General features: G+C 34.9%; 2 protein-coding genes across 3 annotated transcripts; one reads left to right on the top strand and one right to left on the bottom strand.

Annotated features, from left to right (window-relative positions):
• The first annotated feature begins 720 nt into the window (after positions 1–720).
• Positions 721–18,152, top strand: LOC114246977 (uncharacterized). Of its 2 annotated transcripts, none has more exons than XM_028179754.2 (9): positions 721–1,362; positions 1,556–2,739; positions 3,350–3,465; positions 4,911–5,077; positions 9,869–10,042; positions 10,804–10,913; positions 11,569–11,709; positions 14,761–14,890; positions 15,278–18,152. In XM_028179754.2, the coding sequence occupies exons 2-9, from the start codon at positions 1,585–1,587 to the stop codon at positions 15,364–15,366; spliced, it is 2,082 nt and encodes a 693-aa protein (XP_028035555.2). In that variant the 5' UTR covers positions 721–1,362; positions 1,556–1,584; the 3' UTR covers positions 15,367–18,152. The 2 variants fall into 2 exon arrangements, with proteins under 2 accessions (XP_028035555.2, XP_089593510.1); XM_089737384.1 differs by having other exon boundaries at positions 931–1,362; positions 11,569–11,739.
• Positions 18,153–18,701: 549 nt separating this feature from the next.
• On the bottom strand, positions 18,702–20,838 carry NO66 (bifunctional lysine-specific demethylase and histidyl-hydroxylase NO66). The gene has a single exon (XM_028179716.2). It carries the CDS (start codon positions 20,546–20,548, stop codon positions 18,731–18,733), a length of 1,818 nt encoding a protein of 605 aa, XP_028035517.2. The 5' UTR covers positions 20,549–20,838; the 3' UTR covers positions 18,702–18,730.
• Positions 20,839–21,236: the final 398 nt, after the last annotated feature.

Genomic DNA, 21,236 nt, shown 5'->3' with positions numbered 1-21,236 from the left:
AAAAAGGTCTCAATGCGCTGAAGGAACACCGTAGAGGGAGTTCGTTCCAAAGCGGGATAGTACGTGATAAAAATGATATATGGAAGTAGAGTCGTTCCGTGTAGTAGAGATTTATTTTGCTATAGTAAAGTTTAATAGCGTGTGCTGTGATGATAAAAAGACCACGCCATTATCTCAAACAATTTCAGAGAGCACTCCCTATACGATGGAGTAAAATACACAGACAGCAGAATAATCTTTCATGCGGATATTGTTTGATTTTAGAATCGTGTGTGAAATAAGAAGTCAACGTAAGGTAATCCTAGCTTGCGATCACTCGCGCAATGTAAGGTTGTCGCTCGATAAAATCACTTTTTAATTAAAAGTGTCATGGAGGCCTAATTGTATTAAAAAAATGTATCTGAATTTAAATGCAGGAGAGTAGGTAATGCTTGCTACAAACCTCAGGTTAGAGCCCCATGAGCTCACCTACTCATTCGATGAATCTAGTATGACCCCTTGAGGTCACTAAAATAGGTACCTAGGAGGAAAAAAAGGCTACAAAAAAAGAGATGATGCTCAAGAGTGAATAAAACAACTTATACCTTTGGGCCAAAAATCATACACCATTATCTGAACAGGTCTTTCTATAGGATTCTTTGATTTAGTCGTAGGCTTTTGGTTTGTTCCCCATCGGAAAGCCCTTCTATTAGTGAACAAACAAAGAAATAGCTACTTTTCGACGTGGCCGTTGCTACACCAGAAAACATGCTGATTACGAATATTTTAGTTGAAATGAAAAAGCAGGTTTTTAAACATTTTAATAGTTATTATAAGATTAATCTAAGAGACAGTTAACGCTATTTAGATAAGGACAAAAATATTATGTTTCCTAATATTCAATAAATTCAAATGTTATCTAGGTCTAGTCTATTGGTTCAAAAACTTTTGTTGAGAAGAGATAGCGTTATAGGTTAAAGTTTGTGTGAGAGAGAAGCATTTCTCAGAAGAATTCGTTTGCAGTTCGTTTCGTCACACGTTTTCATTGTCGGTGATTGGCGGGTTTCGGAAGAGGGTGGCGCATGCGCGTTATGCCGACGCCATCTCTAAACTACTGTGCCTGTTATGTACTTGTTCTGGAGTGAAGTGAATGGAAATTCATGGTTAAAAGTGCTAACAAATCATGGAATTGTTTTGCTGCAATTTAGATCTTGCGTATTTTTAGTGAATTGAAACTTTAAAGTGCAAGTGTGAGAGTTGAAGTCTTCGGCGGGTATCAAGGAAGTTCCTGGTTATAGCAACGCATTATTTTTTGTTGCTAAATCGTTCGCGGGTAGTCGTTGCCGTCTATTTCATGGGCTATTGTCACCAAAACAGCTAGTGGTAAATATGTAACCAATTATTATCAGTAGTTTTTAGAACGGCGAGATCGAGGTTGAGAGCGCTCCCCGCGTTCTTACGCGCGCGCCGCATTTATCTCTACTATGTATGAAATATTGTTTTGGGTCAAAGACATTGCATTGCGTTACATCGTAACCAAAACAGACTTGTAAACTGTTTTAACTTTATGTTTCAGCTCGCTTTGTGGACGCATACGCGTTCATTATGAATTCTGCTTTGAAACCTGTGTTGGCACAACCGGGAGTTCCGCAGCCCGGTGGACAATCTAGTCCCGCCAAAGGCAACGTAGCCACTGTGAACCACGCTGTAGGACACCCCCAAGGTGCGCAGAATTCTCTTCATCTCGGGAATAACTTAGTTGGGCACAATCTGACCCACCACGCTCCGGCGCCTCCGCTGCTGCCACACGCAGTACCTTCCATGGCTCCCATATCTGCAAACATGGCTCAGATGGCTCAGAACATGAGTCACCATGGCAACCTGTCCCATGTAACACAGAATTCTGTGGCTCCTGCTGTAGCAGCGAGTCCAAGTAAAACTACAAGTTCACCATTGAGCTTAGTGCAGGATAAGGCAAATACATCCCAGCCACTAGCTCTAACGAGAACTCCTGAAAAAAAAGATGCTGATTCAACTGGTCCTGCCAATGGTACCATAGATTCTACAAAATCTGGGACAAACACTCCCAGTCCATTGAAACCTCAAAATCCAGAGAGCAATAAGGAAAAACAAGATATTGCTAAGACATCACCTAGTACCCCTAAACCACCTGAGAAGACCTGGAGTGGGCCACCTCAAAAATCTGAAACATCAAACTCTAATAATCAGACAGAAGGCTCTACACAACCTAAAATGGCAACAGCTAATGAACCACCTGAGAAGTCACCTTTAAAACCAATAGAAATTAAACCATCACCGGCAGCTGATGTTGCTCCGAGTCAGAGTGACAGTAAGCCAGAAACAGCAAAAGACAGTCAATTACAAGAGAAAGCATCACCAACAGAAATTGTTTCAGAGGTTAAAGTTGAGAAACCAAAAGACACTAAGGAGGAAACTAAGGTTGAACCTCAGTCTTCTGAAGTAAAGAATGAAGATAAAGTTGACAGCTCAAAAAAAGAGGAACAAACCGAACAGAAACCACAAAGTTCGGATGAGAAAATTGAAGAAAAAAAACTAGAACCAAAACAGATTAAAGTTGATAATAAACCGAAATCAACTCTCAAGCTGGCGACAGTAACACCTCCAATGAGAAAAAGACGACAGACATCACTGAGCAAGACTAATGATGGATCTACTCCAGCTAAAAAGTCAGTTGAAGATGCTTCTTCTGAAACTAGAATGAAGAGAAATAGGACAAAGGTAAGATAGAACATAGACTAGATAGATAGACTTAGATAGACATATAATATAGAACTACTAAAAAAAACAACTAAAGAATTTGAAGAAAGATTTTTGAATAAATTTTTTCATTCACAAAAAATGGGTATTGTTAAAAATGACAAAATGAGGATAAAACTATTAATCAATAATATTTTACATTTATTGTACATTAATATTTGATGATATTGTCATCATTAATATTAGAAAAACAGAGACTTCAAATATTTTAAATTTATGACATCATTTTGTTTTATAAAAACATTGTGACATTAACACCACACCAACATAATAATATATAAATAATTTTGGGAAATTGCTTTCGACATTCAAATAACGACCATTCAATTATAGTTAAAATAGTTTTTGCATTTATGCACTAATTCATAAATAATGTATGTATTACAATCGCTGCAACAAATTCATAATGCACGTCATATTATCAATTATATCATCACAAAATTAAACAAACAAATCTATAAAAAAAAATTGCAATGTTATATTTTTATGTAAAACATAATTTTATCACAGTTAGTTTCATTACAATGTAATAAATTCCACCATTGATAATAATAAACTATTTTTTATCTAGGTGCAATTATACCAATCTCCAACTCCTGAATTGGCCATGGCGACAAAGTTATCTGCTTCAGCAGGCCGTTCTACACCAACCAAACCGAATGATGACAAACTAATTGTCTTCTACAAGTAAGTTCTGAAAATAAATGAAAGTCAGTTTTGTCCCGAAGAACTTCAAGAAAACAAGAAAGTCTTTTAAACATGCTCCCTTTGTAAGCTTTCAGGTTGACTGAAGTTAATATATCAGTAGATATTTTATCATTAGATAATTCTAAGCCTACCTTTGTACGGTCTTGACTTATAAAATCGTCTATTTCAACAACATACTGCTTTACTGGTATCATTCAGAGATTCTTATTCTTAGGTTGTTAATCAAAAGAAAAAGCAAGTATAGCTATTTCTATAGTTCTGCACTTGATTTTTCTATGATTCTTTCAGTGGAGTTAATATCTCAATAGCAAATAGAAACATCACTGCATCCTATGTTTTAATGTTTTTGTACTATAAATTTATGGACATTCAGTTTCGATCAAAGAAAGCAAAATATGTAAAACATAAGAATTTTGTATTATTTTCTACACTACTTTTCTTTTATGATCTGATATATTTCAGATCATAAAAGAAAAGCAGAGTAATCAGTAACAATAAGAAACTATTCATATTCAGGTTTTTTTTATTGCTTAGATTAGTGAACAAGCTTAAAGCTCACCTAATGTTAAGTGGTTACTGGAGCCCATAGGCATCTACAACCAATGCCGCCACCAACCATGAGATATGAGTTCTAAGGTATCAGTATAGTTACAACGGCTGCCACACCCTTCAAACCGAAACTCATTACTGCTTCACGACAGAAATAGGCAGGGTGGTGGTACCTACTCACAAGAGGTCCTACCACCTCTAATCTAATCTAAGAGGTCTAATAATAATAATTAATGTAAAAATGCTAACAAGTTTAATATTATTGCAGTTTAATTTTCAGATAACAAATTTTAATTTGCTACTAGTAGTTAAAAAAACAATGTAAATAAATAATTCACCCATTTACAGCATGTTACACTGTAACAAATTCAATTTAATACTTCTGAAAGTAATTATGCCTCCCTTACCTCACTTTAACTTGAACATTCTATACTTTTGCTTAAGAAAACAACAGCCTCAATTTGATTGACAAACCGACCTTATTATGTTGATATGGAGAAATTTTTTGGGTAGTATAAAAATTAGAGAGAGAGAGAGTGAGAGTATTCTTTATTATACACCAAAAAACAAATAAACAGTGCGATACATTAAACACAAAAAAGTACAATTGGCGGTCTTATCGCTAAGAGCGATCTCTTTCAGACAACCATCAGGTGGACAAGAATCATTTGGAAATGAACTATGCGCAGTGTACCATTCCAGTGAAATACATATACATATATGTACACATACATATCTCCATAAATATACATACAATTAAAACAAAGTATTATAATATAATGATAATTATTAAAAATAAAAAAAATATTAAATTTTTTGCTTTAAATTTGTAAATTAGATTACTATTACAAAATTAATCCATCTTGTTTTTGCAGAAATGAATATTTGGCAGTACGTAATGCAGAAGGTGGATTTTATGTATGTCAGACTATGCAAAATGTTTACCGTACTACACGCAAAATCAAGATTCGTTGGCTTTCCCAAGATAAATCTTCAGATCCATCAGGGGAAACATATAAACCAGATTTCTATGATATCACAGGTATGAAATGTGTTTTTGTTATGAATTGTATTAAACTTTCGTGTTTATCTACATTACAAATGGTATAGTCACACCAAGAGTGTACCCTATAGACCTGGACTAGGAAATGGTAACATAAAGCTCAACTTAATTGAGGTAATAAATACTACTTATACCCTAAGTATAGTACGTACATCAACTATGGTAAGTAGTAGCTCAATATGCTGGTCAGTATACTCATATCTTTTCATTTGTTAATATATTATTAACCTTTCAATTAGACTGGAGAAGAAATGTTTGTTCATTAAGTTCATCATGGAGGTTAGGGGAGATCATTTGAATGAAAATATATTTATTCAATAATGAAAAGTACAAAATATAAAAACCTCAAAAAAATTAATGGCAAAATTGCAGAAAAAAAAACAGGTTTTCCTTTTGGTTTTTATGCTTAGATTTTCGTGAGTTGCCGTCGCAAACCGCCCTTGTGGCTTAGTTTCGCTTTATTTCGTGACCTTCAAATGCATAGTAACATAAAGCTTAAAGAAAAACCCAATTTTGTGTCATCAATTTAAACAATTTAATTTAAATAATACATGACACTTGATTTAATGTAAATACTTACTAGGCTGATTTAATGTAAAATATCCATGTTTAATTTAGAACATTTTCCTTCATACATTGTCATCATTATCTTCAGTCCTTTGAGACCCCTACTGGATATAGGCCTCTCTTTTTTATACCATAATGTTTGGTCACCCGTCATTCTACTGTCCTGACTATGTCATCGGTCCCCCATGCCATGGGTCTTTCAGCACCTGTACAACCTAATCATGGCCACCATACTGCCACTGCCCTACTACACTGTGAGAGAGGGATGGTAGATAATAGATGATAATAGTTGGGCGTTTGTCCAGCTCCAATCCCTATGAGGAGGCAGTCTCCTTCCGGTGATGGTCACGGGGCGACCTAAGGGGGTTAAGGCTGCGCCGCACGCTACCGTCACTCTAGCGCGCTGGCACCAGGAGGACGGGACGGCGCGTGGGCGGCTGCGGACTGCGGTCCGCATTTTCGTCGTCGCTGTCGTCGCCGAACATACTGTTGAAGAGCAACCCGGTGGGCGGTGTATCGCGTTCCGACCCGGCAAGCTGGTTCTGGCCTAGCGGGGTATCCCGGAACACCAGCGGCACCGCCCAGGCGGCCTGGTAGGGCCGCCGTACCGCGGAGACCGACGGCGATGGTCGTCGACTATCGCCTCGACGACCCGTCGGTCGGGCGTCCTCGGGGTGGCGCCGCGTATCTGGTTGTAGTGTTGACCGCGGGAACCCCCCTACTCTGACCGGGTTCTGACCCCGGACGGAGATCGGACGTCGGGTGTAAGAGTGCAGGGGAGTCGTTTAGTGGGTGGGCCCGCGATCTGCTCTCAACACCAGATCGTTGAGTCTCACATACCCCGCGCGCCCCCTAGGCGCGGGGACCTCGTAGGAGATTCGGCACCCGGCCCGAAAAAAAAAAAAAGACAGGCCAACTTCATTTTGGCTCTGCTACTCTCTTTGTCAGCATCTGTAACTTTTGTTTGTCATGTAATATGGGTATTATGGACCCGATCTATTAGATTGATGGCCAGAATAGCCCATTGGTCATGGTCTCACTATTAAGGGTTCATGTTTCTGCATCATATGTTAATGTGGGAAAAATGCACTTTCTATTCTTGTGCTGACATATTCTATGATGTTTTTTGATCATGTCCCAATTATCCAAACACAGCCCATACGAGTTGTGTTCTTCATCTGATTTCTTTACTTTAATGTTTTTTTGTGACATTCCTTATCAGCTGAGTCTTTGGACCATAGACCTATATAGTAGGGACACGACATATTATTCTATACGTACAATTGCTTATATAAATAGCACCCATTTTGAAGGCACATACATAAACATATATCTATCTCGTTCTTACTCAGCACTTTAACTCGCAGGAAAACAATTTAACAGTATTTCAGTGCGTACATAAAATGAAACATGAATATACGTAAATGTCTCCGTCTCCGTCTAATGAGGCCGAAAATCCGCCATGTTTAGCGCGCCAAATGTCATTGTCACGTCAGTTCGGCCGTCTGTTTTGGGTTGTACATTATTTATTGACTTTGATATCGATTTAATATGATTGCTTATATAAAATTTCTAATTTTATCATGCTTAAAACATACAAAAATAATAATTAAAACATATTTTATAGGATCTCAAGAAAGTCGATGCCCCAAAACTATTATCTATATATATTTAAATTCATTATGGAGCCCTCATCCGAAACATAGATTATACACTTAATATATTTGAATCCGAAATATCGGACACCATTTTTCGGTCGGAATCTATTCATCATGACACTAATCATAAATACCTCTTTAAAATATGTCATCAAAACATATTTAGACATTCTGTTTAGATATTTCGGGAAAAAGGCTACCGGCAAAATCTCTTCGGAACTATTTAAATAAAATAGTTTTATTCCGCAGTGAGTAAAACACTATTGTAAATTCGTTAAATATTTATTAATTAAGTGATTTTAGAGAGGAAGTCCCAAGGAATGACGTTTGTAATTTCATTAACGAATAAATGTTCTGTAGGTGTTTTTTTTTATCAGGCGGTCCCTTGATAAGTTTAAAATTTGCGTGCGGTGCGGTGGTGCGGTGCACCTTCCTTGAGGTGCGCTGCGGTAGTGTGTTACGGACTTTAGAGGCAGCAAAACAATTAAAATAGATTGTAATAGTCTAAGAAAAACACGTACTCAAAATACGATAACATTCAGCATGCTAGAAATGGGCAGATGGCACTGTACTACGCCATATCTTTATGTTTTGCGGCAAACGACAACTTTATAAAATCAGTGTAGCAAATTTTAAAAATCGTCATATCGTTTACTTGAAAAATTTGAAGCAGGAACTCGTCTTGGATTTCACATAATATCTAAATCACATCATCTTTGCACATAACAATATACTTACTTCCTATTAAAGTATAAATTCTAAAAATACATTTATACTCAACAATATTTAAAATAAAATAAGCCAAGAACGTTTATCGATAAAACCTACTAACATTAAAATCTTTTGGGCAGCACTAAAACCGCCATGTTTTGTGGCCAGATGACGTCACAGTGGCACGAATTTTTTGTTGACGTTTCATTTCCATAGGTTTCCTACTTCAGTGCTTTGGACGAATTCATCCATAGACACTTAACAAAAAAATATAAAGTTCTTGTAGCATGCTCTGAACCAATTCCGTTTAAAATAACTATGAATGAATTTAGAGTATTTCTTATGTATACTCTAAGTGAATGAATGAATGAAAATTCTTTATTGCACAAAGGCGAACTTAACGCCATGCAGGCATTCTCTTCCATTTAACCCTTGTTGATGAAGTGAAAGATTCAATAAGTGCCTAGCAGTGATAAAGTTAATACATGGCAATAATCTATATATTAATACGTGAAGCAAAAACTTTGTATCCCTTTTTACGAAAATTGCGCGGACGGAGGAGTATGAAATTTTCCACACTTATAGAGAACATAGGGAAGAAGTGCACAACGCTAATTTTTTTTTTAAATAATGCATAAAAGATACATTAAATCGATAAAGAAAACATTACACACACTACGTACCATGTATTTGACGCACACAAGCATGCATACTATTTATTGTCAAGCTTTTCTTGACGTCTGTTGTCAAATTGAGAATAGATTAAACATTATTTGTCTTTGTTAATATTTTTTATAGTGTAGTCTTGGCGAAATTTGTGATTATAGAAGTTTAAAATACAATCATAATAGTGTACAAACTTACAATTCCAATTAATTATAGTCGAATTTCGACTACTGCGGGACCTCTAGTTTAAATAATTATACTAGACATTAGTGAAAATAAACACTAGGTTATAATTAAATTGCCAAAATAAATACATAGATAAGAAATACATATAAAATAAAATAAATTATATTAACCACAACAAAACAAACAAGGGATCTGTGCTTTGAAAAAGAGATCATGTACTTTCTACTAATTATCTTGATAAGTCTTTAAAAACATTTAGAAAAAATGAGAAAGTTCTTTTTTTTAAGCTATTGCATAGCTTTTATCGCGGGCCTTGAGCGCGGCGACCGAATCATGAAATTCCGTAACGAAAAAAACCTTACACCCCTCACTCCGCCTACCATGTAGCTCGCGTTCAACACATTCACACGTTGCGCTTGTGTAGTGTTTGTGAATAAGCGCGTGGCGTGACGTCACACTGCATGCGGATCATGAAAAGTCTGCCCATCTCTCTCTCGCGCGGTCTAGCTTATGAGTGTGAAGGGGACAGTTAAGGTTTTGCTTTTATTGTTTTTTTTTATTTTTTATTGCCGTATAGGCAGACGAGCATACGGCCCACCTGATGGTGAGTGGTTACCGTCGCTCATGTACGTCAGCAATGCCAGGGGCAGAGCCAAACCGCTGCCTACCGTTTGATACTCTCCACGAGCCTCGTTTGTTTAATATAGCGTGGTCTTGTTTAATTATTGTTTTAATATTAAATTATCATTGTCTAATTATAATTGCATATGTTGATAAAAAATGCTATACAATAGCTTTACCGCGGCAGTTCCCGAGTGCCCCACGTTTTTTATTTTTTTTACCTAAGCTGAGAACCTTGAGAGGCTATTTCAGGGTAACCTTAACTAGTAGGTGAGCTCACGGTGCTCAAACCTGAAAGTGTTCCTAAATTAGTATTGGCTTAGTAAAGCACAGTAAGTACAGTCACAATGTTGGAACTCAGACATGGAGTGCGTGCTGACGACGCTGTCGCTGAGTCGCGCGCCGGGCGGCGGCGGGGCGCAGCTGCTGAAGCCCGCGGAGGCGGCCCGGGCCAGCTCCATACTCGAACGGGCACTGAAGGCGGAACATTCTGGTGGAAACAATATAGAATTAACCGAAGAACACCCTGATGGATGTAAGCTTTTAATATCTCATGTAATACATTATCTATAGTAAGAGCATTTATTTTTGTTGCCCTTGTAGGCAGACGAGCACACGGCCCACCTGATGGTGAGTGGTTACCGTCGCCCATGGACTTTAGCAATGCCAGGGGCAGAGCCAAGACGCTGCCCACCGCAAAATTAACATTCATAAAATTTATTTTAATTAACATTATATATCAAAAATTTTATGTTTAATGCTTTTTTTTTTGCTTAGATGGGTGGATGAGCTCACAGTCCATCTGGGGTTAAGTGGTTACTGGAGCCCATGGACATCTACAACTTAAATGCGCCACCCACCTTGAGATATAAGTTCTAAGATCTCAGTATAGTTACCACGGCTGCCCCACCCTTCAAACCGAAACGCATGACTGCTTCACGGCAGAAATAGGCAGGGCGGTGGTACCTACCCGTGCGGACTCACAAGAGGTCCTACCACCAGTAGTAATGTTTTGCGAAACCGCAATCGAGTGCGAATGTTGGCAACTCCCGTCGCGCGAGGTCGTCGCCCTGCGCGGCGTCCAATGCTTAGTTAACGATTTATTGACAGTCGAGCGTAGAGCCTACCTCATGGTGAGTGGCTACCGTCGCTCATGGATATTGCCAATGTCAGGGGTCTATACCAATGTATAGCTATCTACAACTGACGCATACAAGAGGAGAATTAGTACATTTAAGAACAGACTAGCGTTAGACCGTTGGTGTAGTATGGTAAGGCGCGTGCTTGTGTCCGCAGTGGACCTGTCGCTGTACACGGACGAGTCGCAGCTCGACAAGAAGTCGCGCAAGAGGAACAGCTCCAAGTCCTCGCCGCGCTCCAAGCTCGACTTCACCGACGACGACGCGGTGAGTCACTCACCGTCGATATATCGACTCTGTATTCATGCGCACTAAGTGCTGGTCGTCGAAATATCGACTGTTGCGCACTTCGATTAACGACCTGTACGGATGTGTCTTAGCGCGCACATAACGTTTTTATTAATTTAATAACATTTATAAATAGATAACCATTAAAAAATTATTTTTGCTGTGAATTTAGCATTGTTTATTGTATTTTCTTCAAGTTGAAGTTTTTATTAAAGTACTTTTTTCAAAAATCCTTTAGCAATTTCTGCAAAATATACGAAAATAGGCTCACCACTAAAAGGGTTACTACGCATTTGGAATAAATCTGATAATTCAAGCAGTACTCTGTATTATATATACTGACGGGTGCAAGGGTATTTGGTTTAAGCGACATTTTTACAACTTTGCAGGAGAGCCAGTAAAGGCTTAAAATTTGGAAATTTTCGTAACGAAAAAACTTCTTCGGCTATTTCAATGTGATAAACTTAATTGAAGTTTAATTAGAAACATCGAATTGTTGATGTAAATTCCAAATAAAACGGACCTTTAATTACAAAGATTAGCGAAATGTCGCTTTTACCAAATAGCCTTTTACCCCTCGATATATATAATAGTATACATACAAGCTAATGTCTGTCACGAAATCTTGTTGCAGAGAGACGATGCGACGCCCGTCAAAAAAGCGCGAACGATGCCAAAGCGCAGTCCAAAAAGCGCACGTAAAATTAAAAGCTCGGCGTCGCCAACAAAACAATCTAAACGGAAGTCGGCAGGTAGTAAGGCGGCCGCAAGCAAGGTAGGCATAGTACAACGGATATATAGACATGTACGTATCCGCCATCGCCGCACCCACTTGTAGTTGTTACTGAGTTGTTACCGAGTTGTTATTGAGTTGTTACTGAGTCGTTACTGAGTTGTTACCGAGTTGTTACTGAGTTGTTAATGAGTCGTTACTGAGTTGTACTAGCAACACTTGAAATTTTATGTAGAAAGAGAGATATATATTTTAAATTTTTATTATTTATTAAATGCATGCCCCGTTACAAGTTACAGCATTATTTATATTGGCTGTCGCTGGATAATGTAACCCTAAAATATCAGAATGAAAATTTTATTTTGGGTAAAGGTTATATTGTTTTTCTATTTATTTTAATTATTATTATTTTGTTTTTAAATTTTCTTTTACACGCATCGGCACTTATTGTTTTCAAAGTTGTTTTATGTCACGGGGTAAAAGGTTTGCATGAAAAATTTCCAAATTTAATTTTTTTTTTTAATCTTTGAGGATTGTTTTAATATTACAACTATTATTTGAAAAATTATTGGTGTTTTAACGACATGAAAATTCAATATTAAAATAAAATTATTTTGATTATTTAGTATGTGGTACACATAAAGTGTTGTAACTTTGCCTTCCGCTAAAATCGGGCAAATAAATAATTGATTCTTATTTCCAATATTAATAATGTCGCCTTAAAAAAACTACGAGAAGACATTAAAATTCGTTGTCTCGAGGTTTCACGCAAAATTTGAGAACCGCCGAACAATATCTGCTAATGATAAGAGAGCGACACTTCTCAGGATCTACATACTAGTTACTTGTTGAATTAGATTTTTTTTTGTTGCTTATATGGGTGGACATGCTCACAGCCCACCTGGAGCCCATAGACATCTACAACGTAAATGCGCCACCCACCTTGAGATAAGAGTTGTAAGGTCTCAGTATAGTTACAACAGTGGAATTATTAGAGTAACAATGAAAGTGTACCTTTTTTTTCTAAATTCTCAAATAGTGATTTGTTTCAAAAATTATAGATATATATGTAAGTGTTAGTATGAATGTGTTCTACACATTTCAAAGGTCATCTCCATTTCATCCTCCATCGCTTGCTTCTGTGTGTTTCGTGTGACTTATTGTTTCATACCAATTCGAAAAGTTATTGTATTAACAAGGTCCTATTGAATAAAACTTGATGTTTTATGATGAACATCTCTTCCGAGAATTAGACTTACAATAGCGCATAATTACTCCAGAAGGGAGACTAATAAATTTGGAAATAATTAATAAATTATAAATATTTCCTGTGGAGAGTGCACATGCCTAGCTCGAGTCTTCTGTCCTTAGGCCGCTAAGTGACATATTCTCAAGTCATTTAAATAATATATACCGTTAAATTTCGACTTTGGGATTCGATTAGAAAAATGATATAACTCTTGTATATATAACGGGAATACTTTACCTTGTATTCCAATTTATACGCAAATAAAAGTCTTATATAAAAATAAAACTGCCCTAAATAAGTTTATCGTAACTATGTATATGAACTTAGAATTCAACGTGCAACCTAAAGAACCTGAATATAGAATAATAATGCAGGTCACCTTTTGTTACGATTCCCAACCATTCGTACGATTATAAATAAATTCGTATTATAGAAATTATAAAGTCAGTCGCTGTGACTTCATCAAATCGGTGTACCCGGATCTTGTTAATACAAAACTTTGAGAACCGTGGTCTCGTTCGTTTTTGGGGAACACGATTGTTGTAGTGTATGTCTGTAGCGCGCAGCTCGCATGCCGCCGGTTCAAACAGTGTGCTTAGTGCGAGTTTTTAACTTCTCGATAGCGTAAAAGTTAACTCACGCTTGTATGGAATTGGAACAGCGCCTCTAGCGGCAGACGTAGGGAAAAGTTTCAACTCCATACAAATATAAGTTAACTTTTACGCTTACGAGAACGTTAAAAAACTCGCACTAAGTACACTGGAGTGTGTGTATGTGGACATCTCTATGCATATCTTTAGTGATCAGTATAATATTGGAAAGTTTTCACTTGAAATGTTGAATTTATATGACTATATTAATTTTACGATTTTATAGGGGAGAAAAAAAGGTTATTTCGATCAGATGTGATGGCAACGATCCGTATGTTAGTTAAGTATTAACAAAACACGGATAATCTGTTGTGTATGTTAATCTTGAAAGAGTTTGATTCTTCAAGCTCAATTTGGTGTAAACACAAAAATCGCAAGTTTGGTAAGGGAGCAACTCTTTTTAATCATTAATTAATTAACAAATTTACTTTGTTTATTAACATTTGGTCATTAATGTATTTGCACCAGATTATGTCGCAGAAAGAGAGGAATTAATAGCATTAATAAAGGAAAAAATACGAAAACGTATTTATTTACCTAGGGTTTTACATTGTAATTGAATTTCCCAAAAAATTTGCAAATTTCACTTTGTATTTAAGTGCGAAATTCTAACAATACGTGTTGTGCAAATAAGTTGAAGTATTTTTTTTTCCTCTTGATATCATACAACTTATAATTTTCCTTTGAATTTTCGTGCTTTAGAATGTAAAATTTCACATGAGATTAAAATTAGGTATAATTTGTCGTCGACTGAATTTCTGGATTACTAATTTACGAATCACTAAAGATATTCAAAGAGGTTGTTCAAAGTTTGCTATTAAGTGATTTTTTAATATGTTCAGTAAAAAGAAAACAGATTATACAAACTGTAATCGCATAAGCGTCATTAACAAATGGATCCACATAGATACTGTTCCTGTCAAGGGGGTTTATCTTTATTAAAAGTAAATAGCCAATTAAACACAAGAGTTTTATCGTGATATTTTTGCCGCCAAACGAACCAAGGCATAGTCAATGCCATAACCATAATTCAGTCAGTAATTGGGAAGGATGTTTCTCGAACATCATCGAACTGAAAGACGAAATTTCAAATTCAATTTAATCTATGTGGACCCATTCTGTTTAATTCTATATTCTATTTTCATGTTTTCGTTTCAAAGCTTTCATTTAGATTATTATTTTTTTAATTTTCAGACGGCAACACCAGTAACGGACAAATCGAAAAAGAGTACGCCGACTAAACGAACCGTCGCTAAGCACAAGGACAAGCTCGACACTCCTCCAGCGACCACCACTCGGAAGGGTAGAAGAACTTCTGCGAGAGGTAACGCTAATATAAACTCTATTTGCTACGATAGAAAGTTAAATTTAAACTATACCGATATTCTCGTAAGATACTTGGCGCTTAGTTAAACAGCTGACAGAATATTTTAGTACATAATATATTGCATAAAGACATTGATGTTCACGTACGCCAAGTTAATGATCACTTTGTGTGGTTATAACGAAGTATCTTAAAAAATCTCCTGTTCCAATTATAATTTTAATCTGAAGTTTTGGTACACGATTTGTATGACGGATGTGAACAGTGACGTCACTAATTGAATCACCATTCCCGAAATCTGAACGCATTATAATTCTGTTTTCAATTGCTTGTATTCTTGTGATACACATATCTGAAAACGCTGATTTTAATTATATCTTGTTCCAGAATTGAAACCATCCCCCATAGTGCCGACTCCGTCCACGTCGACGGGCAAGACTACTCGCACTCCGCGGAAACCTCCTTCAAAGAAATAATATAAACTTCACTCTACTTGACGAAGGTCAAGTAAAAGGACTATTGTGCCGAATAGACGTTGCGTATATTACGGATTTGTACTTTAAGTGTCTTATATGATGTAAGCTGATGGGCCATCGGACGCGTCCGGGATCGATCGGTATCGGTTTAGCGACGATCATTAGAATCGATTAGAATGAATTTTCGTGGTAATTTTTTTTTCTCTTTATTTTTTTCTGTTGAAAGTTATCATTTTTTATTTGTCAACGAACGCGACGATTCTTAAATAGTAATAATTAATAGTTGAGTTTGAAGGCTTTCATCGTTTATAGTAGTATTCTAACAGTTTGGTATTTTTGAAGAAAAAAACCTAAAAAAAACTAGAATGTTCTTGACCAAACTTATTTTACGTGAAACTAGTGAATTGACGTAATTTTTATTATTCGATAAGCCTGGATTTATCGATTCCGTAAAGATGTGTATTAAGAATTGCTTATTTGAGGAGTATCAGAATAAAATCAAATAAATCATCCTTAATGAGTCAATGCTGATAAAACTCATTTAACTCTGTTAATTTTATTTAAATAAAGCCACGATGACAAATTTCCAGATGTTACTTTGTGAATATAGAAATTTTTGATTTTGTATTTATGCAAAACACCAAACATGACCAGACATGATAAAAAATATAGTATATGTTTCTATAATATACTTTAAAAAGAACCACCACAAACAAAATGTCTCTGAGAACTGTTTGGTGGGAATGTAGTTCAATCGTCTTTTTTTTAAAATACCATCACCAAAAAATACCTTATTTGAATTAGACCATTAGTGTTACCATTTAGTGCCTTGTAATTGGAAGAAATTTAAAAAAACACTCATGCCTCTTGTTATGTACGGTGTTCGCATTGATATGTCTATGGGCTCACTGACCTTCCAAACAGGTCGACCTCAAGAACTTGTCCAAAATAAATAAAAATCAGAAAAAATATTCAATACCTATCTGTAGAAATTTTAATACATAATTGTGACCAATTAAGGATAGTATATTTGCTTTACAGATTTTTATTCTGATCCTCCTCAATGTTGTTTATTATTTCGTATCTTTCCACTTTGAATAAACAAAATTGTTACATGTTTCCAAAGTCCCATTTGAGTTTGTTCACTGTATATTGTTTATTATTATTTTTTCCTTCATGGTGTAACTTAAACAACATAATTTTAAAATAATATCGTTCACGAAAACTTCTTAGTAATGAATATTTTAACATAAACGTGAAATTTTCCCCATTTTAAATGAGATTAATTTGGCTTGGTTATAATTTATTTCAATGTACTACTAAGTAACGTGTTAAAATATTCATTATCTAACACTTTCGATAAAATATAGAATTTAAATATTTAATTGTTAAATCAAGTACAGTAAAATGTTTATTTAGAATAAAGCACGTTTTTTTCCATATTATATTTTTGGGAGTTTCTGAAAGAACTCTCCTTATCTATGAATACTTGGAACTAAATGTAATGTGAAGCAATAAAATAGTTGTATGAAAAAGGCAACTAACTCCACACTTGTAAAACTAAAATGATTCTGGAATAGTGCGGTGACGCCTAATTCTTTGCAATTTTAGAACATCCTTTCAAAAATATTTTTGAAGAAATGTTAAATAGAAGAATTAACTTTAATTATAGATTTTACTAACAATGACTAATTGTTAAAAGTAAGGATTATGATGTTGCAATGTAAATATTTTACGACTAACAGACTAATGTTTGTAATTCTGTTGAATTTTAAGACGATTTTTTTTCACTCTGGTTTTATACGTCGGATCTTTTGAAATGCCCGGTTTTGCAAATATGATTATAATATCATAATCAAAATTAATTAGGAAAAAAGCACAAAAAAAATTAAATTTATGAGGATTAAATTTTTACATTACAAACTTATTATGACGTAATTAATTTTTATTTAGTCTTATAAATTCAGCGACGGTCAAATAAAAGTGAAATGGTGTTTTTGCCTTCACAAACATTAAGCAATAGTTTTAGTTGTTACAAGTAAGTTTAGGCTAAAATTCTAAAGTACGATAATTCAATTAGGTATCAAAAAAATTGTATATCAGTACAAAGAATTTAAAAATAAAAAGGTAATACTATCAAAATGATGTTTTTATCATAAAAATGACGTTTTTGCTTCACATAAAAATATATTTTGATATGAACGGTGTTTATTTCTAAGATTTAGAATTGTGTGGGTCGACAAATTGGATGAATAAAAATTGGTATTTAGGTTTTTTACAGTTTGGACCAAAATTTTCATATTACAACTCGTGTTCACAGTACTTAACGGTTCGAAATCAATATTTAAGGTAGATCACACACCTTTTGTGGGGGGGTAATAGTACTTTTGTACGTAATATTCAGGAAACACTGATTTTTTTATTATGTTCTTTTCATTTATTTCCTTTGCTATTGTTAAGCTCTGTTGAAGCGTGCGTGTGAAAATTTCTAGAAAATCTTAAGTACCTAATTTTTAGGTAGTATTTTTAAATAGGTTAAAAAATTATAAAGAGAAAAATAAGCTTAGATTATAAATTATTGTGTGTGCATTTTCTGTTTATAAATAGTAACTAATGTGGAGAGATTGTCTTTTGTCACGAGTTGGAACTCTAATACAATAGTTTAAAAAACAAATTTTAGCCTTTTATACAGAATATCAGTTTAAGATAAACTATTGACTATTGTAACAGAAAGTCCACAGATTTATATGCAATTCAGAAATAAATATAATAATTTAAGAGTATAATATGCATGTTTTATTTTCTTTGTGCTATTTTGTCATAATTTCATCATTTAACTTTATTTTTCTTCCTATTTCCTCTGTCCTTGTATTTTGCCATTAATAACCATCTAGCAATTTATAGGAATGAATCATGGCTTTCAGTACTGCTAACACCCTAATATGTATGATGCCTCTAAATCTAATATAAGGTTTTACAACTGCAGTCTCACTTAATTGATTAAAATCAAATATACAAGCAGCATAAACTAGCAAGTCAGGTAAACAAAACTCATTTCCTAATTTATTACACTAAAATATAACAAATCGCTACATATGACTTGATGCTGTTTCAGTGCGATTGATAGCCAGATTAATCTTAGAATGATGTTCTTTTGGTTATTTTTTTAAATTATGCTCCTTATTTTATAATATTATATAATATATCTTTGAATTATCATTAGAATTGTATTAAAGGCTCAAAAAATTCGGATTTCTACTTTGTTTCTTTATGTTGGTCTGTTTATTACATAAATATGTTGGCAGGCTTACAATCCTGTAAAAAAATACAGCAGGCAAGTTAAAAAATAATTTATTGACCTATTTTAATCATCATCTATATTCTGTAATGGGAATTCAGTCATTATTATTCCTCTAGACCACAGGGCATCAGCCAATTGAAGTTTATCTGAATCATTTGGTATTTCAAGATTTTCCACTGCTATATAATTGGGATATGATGTTATTAGTGTTTCAATGGCTGGTGCTAAACCTTCATCAACTTCTAAATAAGGCATTTCATTACCGTGATATTCTAAGGAGTTTTCTATGTAATAATAAAGCTTGATTTTGTCTTCCGAGACCATCCTTAGTATGTTTTTCCGTAATAGTCTTATTCTTGTATCCAAACTTATTTCAACTCTGTTTATAACTTTACCATTTTCTATCATGACATCTGTATCACCAAATACAGTTACTAATTTTTCCATATCATTCAGAACAGGAGGAAGAGCATCTTGTTGGAAATTTTTGTGCATTTGATCAACTGCATCATCTAACGGCAGGTGTTGTTTGATTTTTTCAAACAGATTGTGTATTATAAGTTCTAGTTCTTTTCGACGTGGAGTAGTCAAGTCTGAATTGACTATACCAAAGTTATCATAAATATCCAAAGGGAGACCTTGTCTTAATTCTACATTTTCATTTATAGCCATTTGTAATGCAGCAGGAATCATTTTCTCAAAAAGGTCAGCCCAAGAGTGTTTCTGGTACATACTAATTGTAACATGTAAGGAGTGCTCTCCATCAATGGTTACTCCTTGGTGGATGTAACCTCGTGGAAAATACAACATGTCTCCCGCTTCTAAAGTCACTTCCATTATAGGATCTCCAATATCTTCCTGACTAAAATTTTTAGATGAAACTCTAGGTAAAATTTCATTTTCATTCAAGGGCTTATAGATACGCCAATGTTTTTTACCTTCAGTTTGCAGAATAAATGCTTCAATGTCATCATAGTGGGGAGCAAAACCTTGACTATCTGGTGGTGTTAGGTAAGCATTAGCTCCAACAAAGGAATTAAAGAATTCTTGCATAGTAGCATTGACTAAGTGTAATTTTGGTATGTAGGTTTGTGGATTCAATAGCCTAATACTGCAGCCATTTAAATAGAAATCCCATACAATATGTGGCAGAGCTCTACCTTCAGGATTATGTGTTTCTCTTTTATTATCAACATAAGAAGTGATATCTATATTTTTAGTGAACTGTATACTTTCATTTCTTAGCATATCATCAATGATAGGTGTAGATATAATTTCTTTATAATAATCAGGCTTGTTTCGTGCTATATGGAGAGGTTTCTTCTCCCAGACTCTGTTCAGGAATTCTTCTGGGTTGTAAGGAGCAATCATCCATTTAAACACTTTCAGACCTTCCTCCACACTATCAGTTTGTACAGGCTCAAAATCAATACTGCCATTACTTGAACATGTATCAACACTATCCAAATTTGATTCGTGGAAGTTAGTGAAAGATATAGGTATTAATGAGGGAATATCATCACTGTCATGTTTATCATCTCGGTTTCTTTGAATTTTCCTTTTCATAACCGGCTGCTCGTCATCGCCTTTAGTAGCTTTAGTATTCTTCGATTTTTTCTTCTTGTGAGTCTTCTTTTTAATTATGTTCTTAGATTCGTTCTTTTTTTTATTTTTTTTCAGTTTTTGTGCGGCGTTCTTCATCACCTCTTCTGATATGGGTTTCGGTTTCGAATGAACTTTTGGGGATTTCGAAAGTGCTTTTGGGGAGATCGGAAGTGCTTTTGAGGAGTTCGTTATTCTTTTAGATTTATTTTTCTTTTTCTCATAATTAGATTGCTTGTTTGATCTATACACAGCGAATGCAGATACTGGTGAATTCATTTTTTCTTATTATACACGTGTTACTGTTTGTTTACGTCTGAAAATTGTTCTAAACTTATAATAAGTACATTGTGTTTGACATGCTGGTCTATATTTTTTGTAGTGAGTTTCTTTAAAGTTTCAATTAAATACAATATGCCCGTTAAAGATTAATCCACGAATGTCACCACACCAGACCAGCAGCTCAAATAAAAAATATTTAAAATTTGTAGGTTGTTTTAAATCCATTTTTTCTAGTGCATAGGCAAAGGGAACGTACCCAAAAGTTTTGTCACAAAGGCCAAAGATATCTGAAATGAAATTATGATTAACGAAATTATATTGATAATGGGATAAAATTGATGCAATAAAATGGAATTAAATGGAATTAAACGAATTCTAACCTGAACGATGGAACAGCACAAATGATTTATGTCAGAAATAGAATGGTACCTATATCCACACATGCAGATTTTTATTGCGCCCTAATATTAAAATGTCTATCTATAAGCATTTAGTAGGTACCAGAGCAGTCCAGGTCGTTAGTGAGCTGCAAGGTTCCCGATAGATAAATAAAAAACCATATTATGATACACATGAGAAGTTGTATTTGAAAACCACCTCCTTTTTAATTGGATAAAATACATTAGTGGAAGTCAATGCATTGAAGTGGTTAACTCAATTACAACTTATAAAGTGACCGTTATTG

Source organism: Bombyx mandarina, chromosome 23, assembly GCF_030267445.1.
Source record: "Bombyx mandarina strain Sakado chromosome 23, ASM3026744v2".
NCBI classification, from domain to species: domain Eukaryota; kingdom Metazoa; phylum Arthropoda; class Insecta; order Lepidoptera; family Bombycidae; genus Bombyx; species Bombyx mandarina.
Note: the sequence above shows the minus strand (reverse complement) of the source record. Positions and strands in the feature narration are given on the sequence as shown.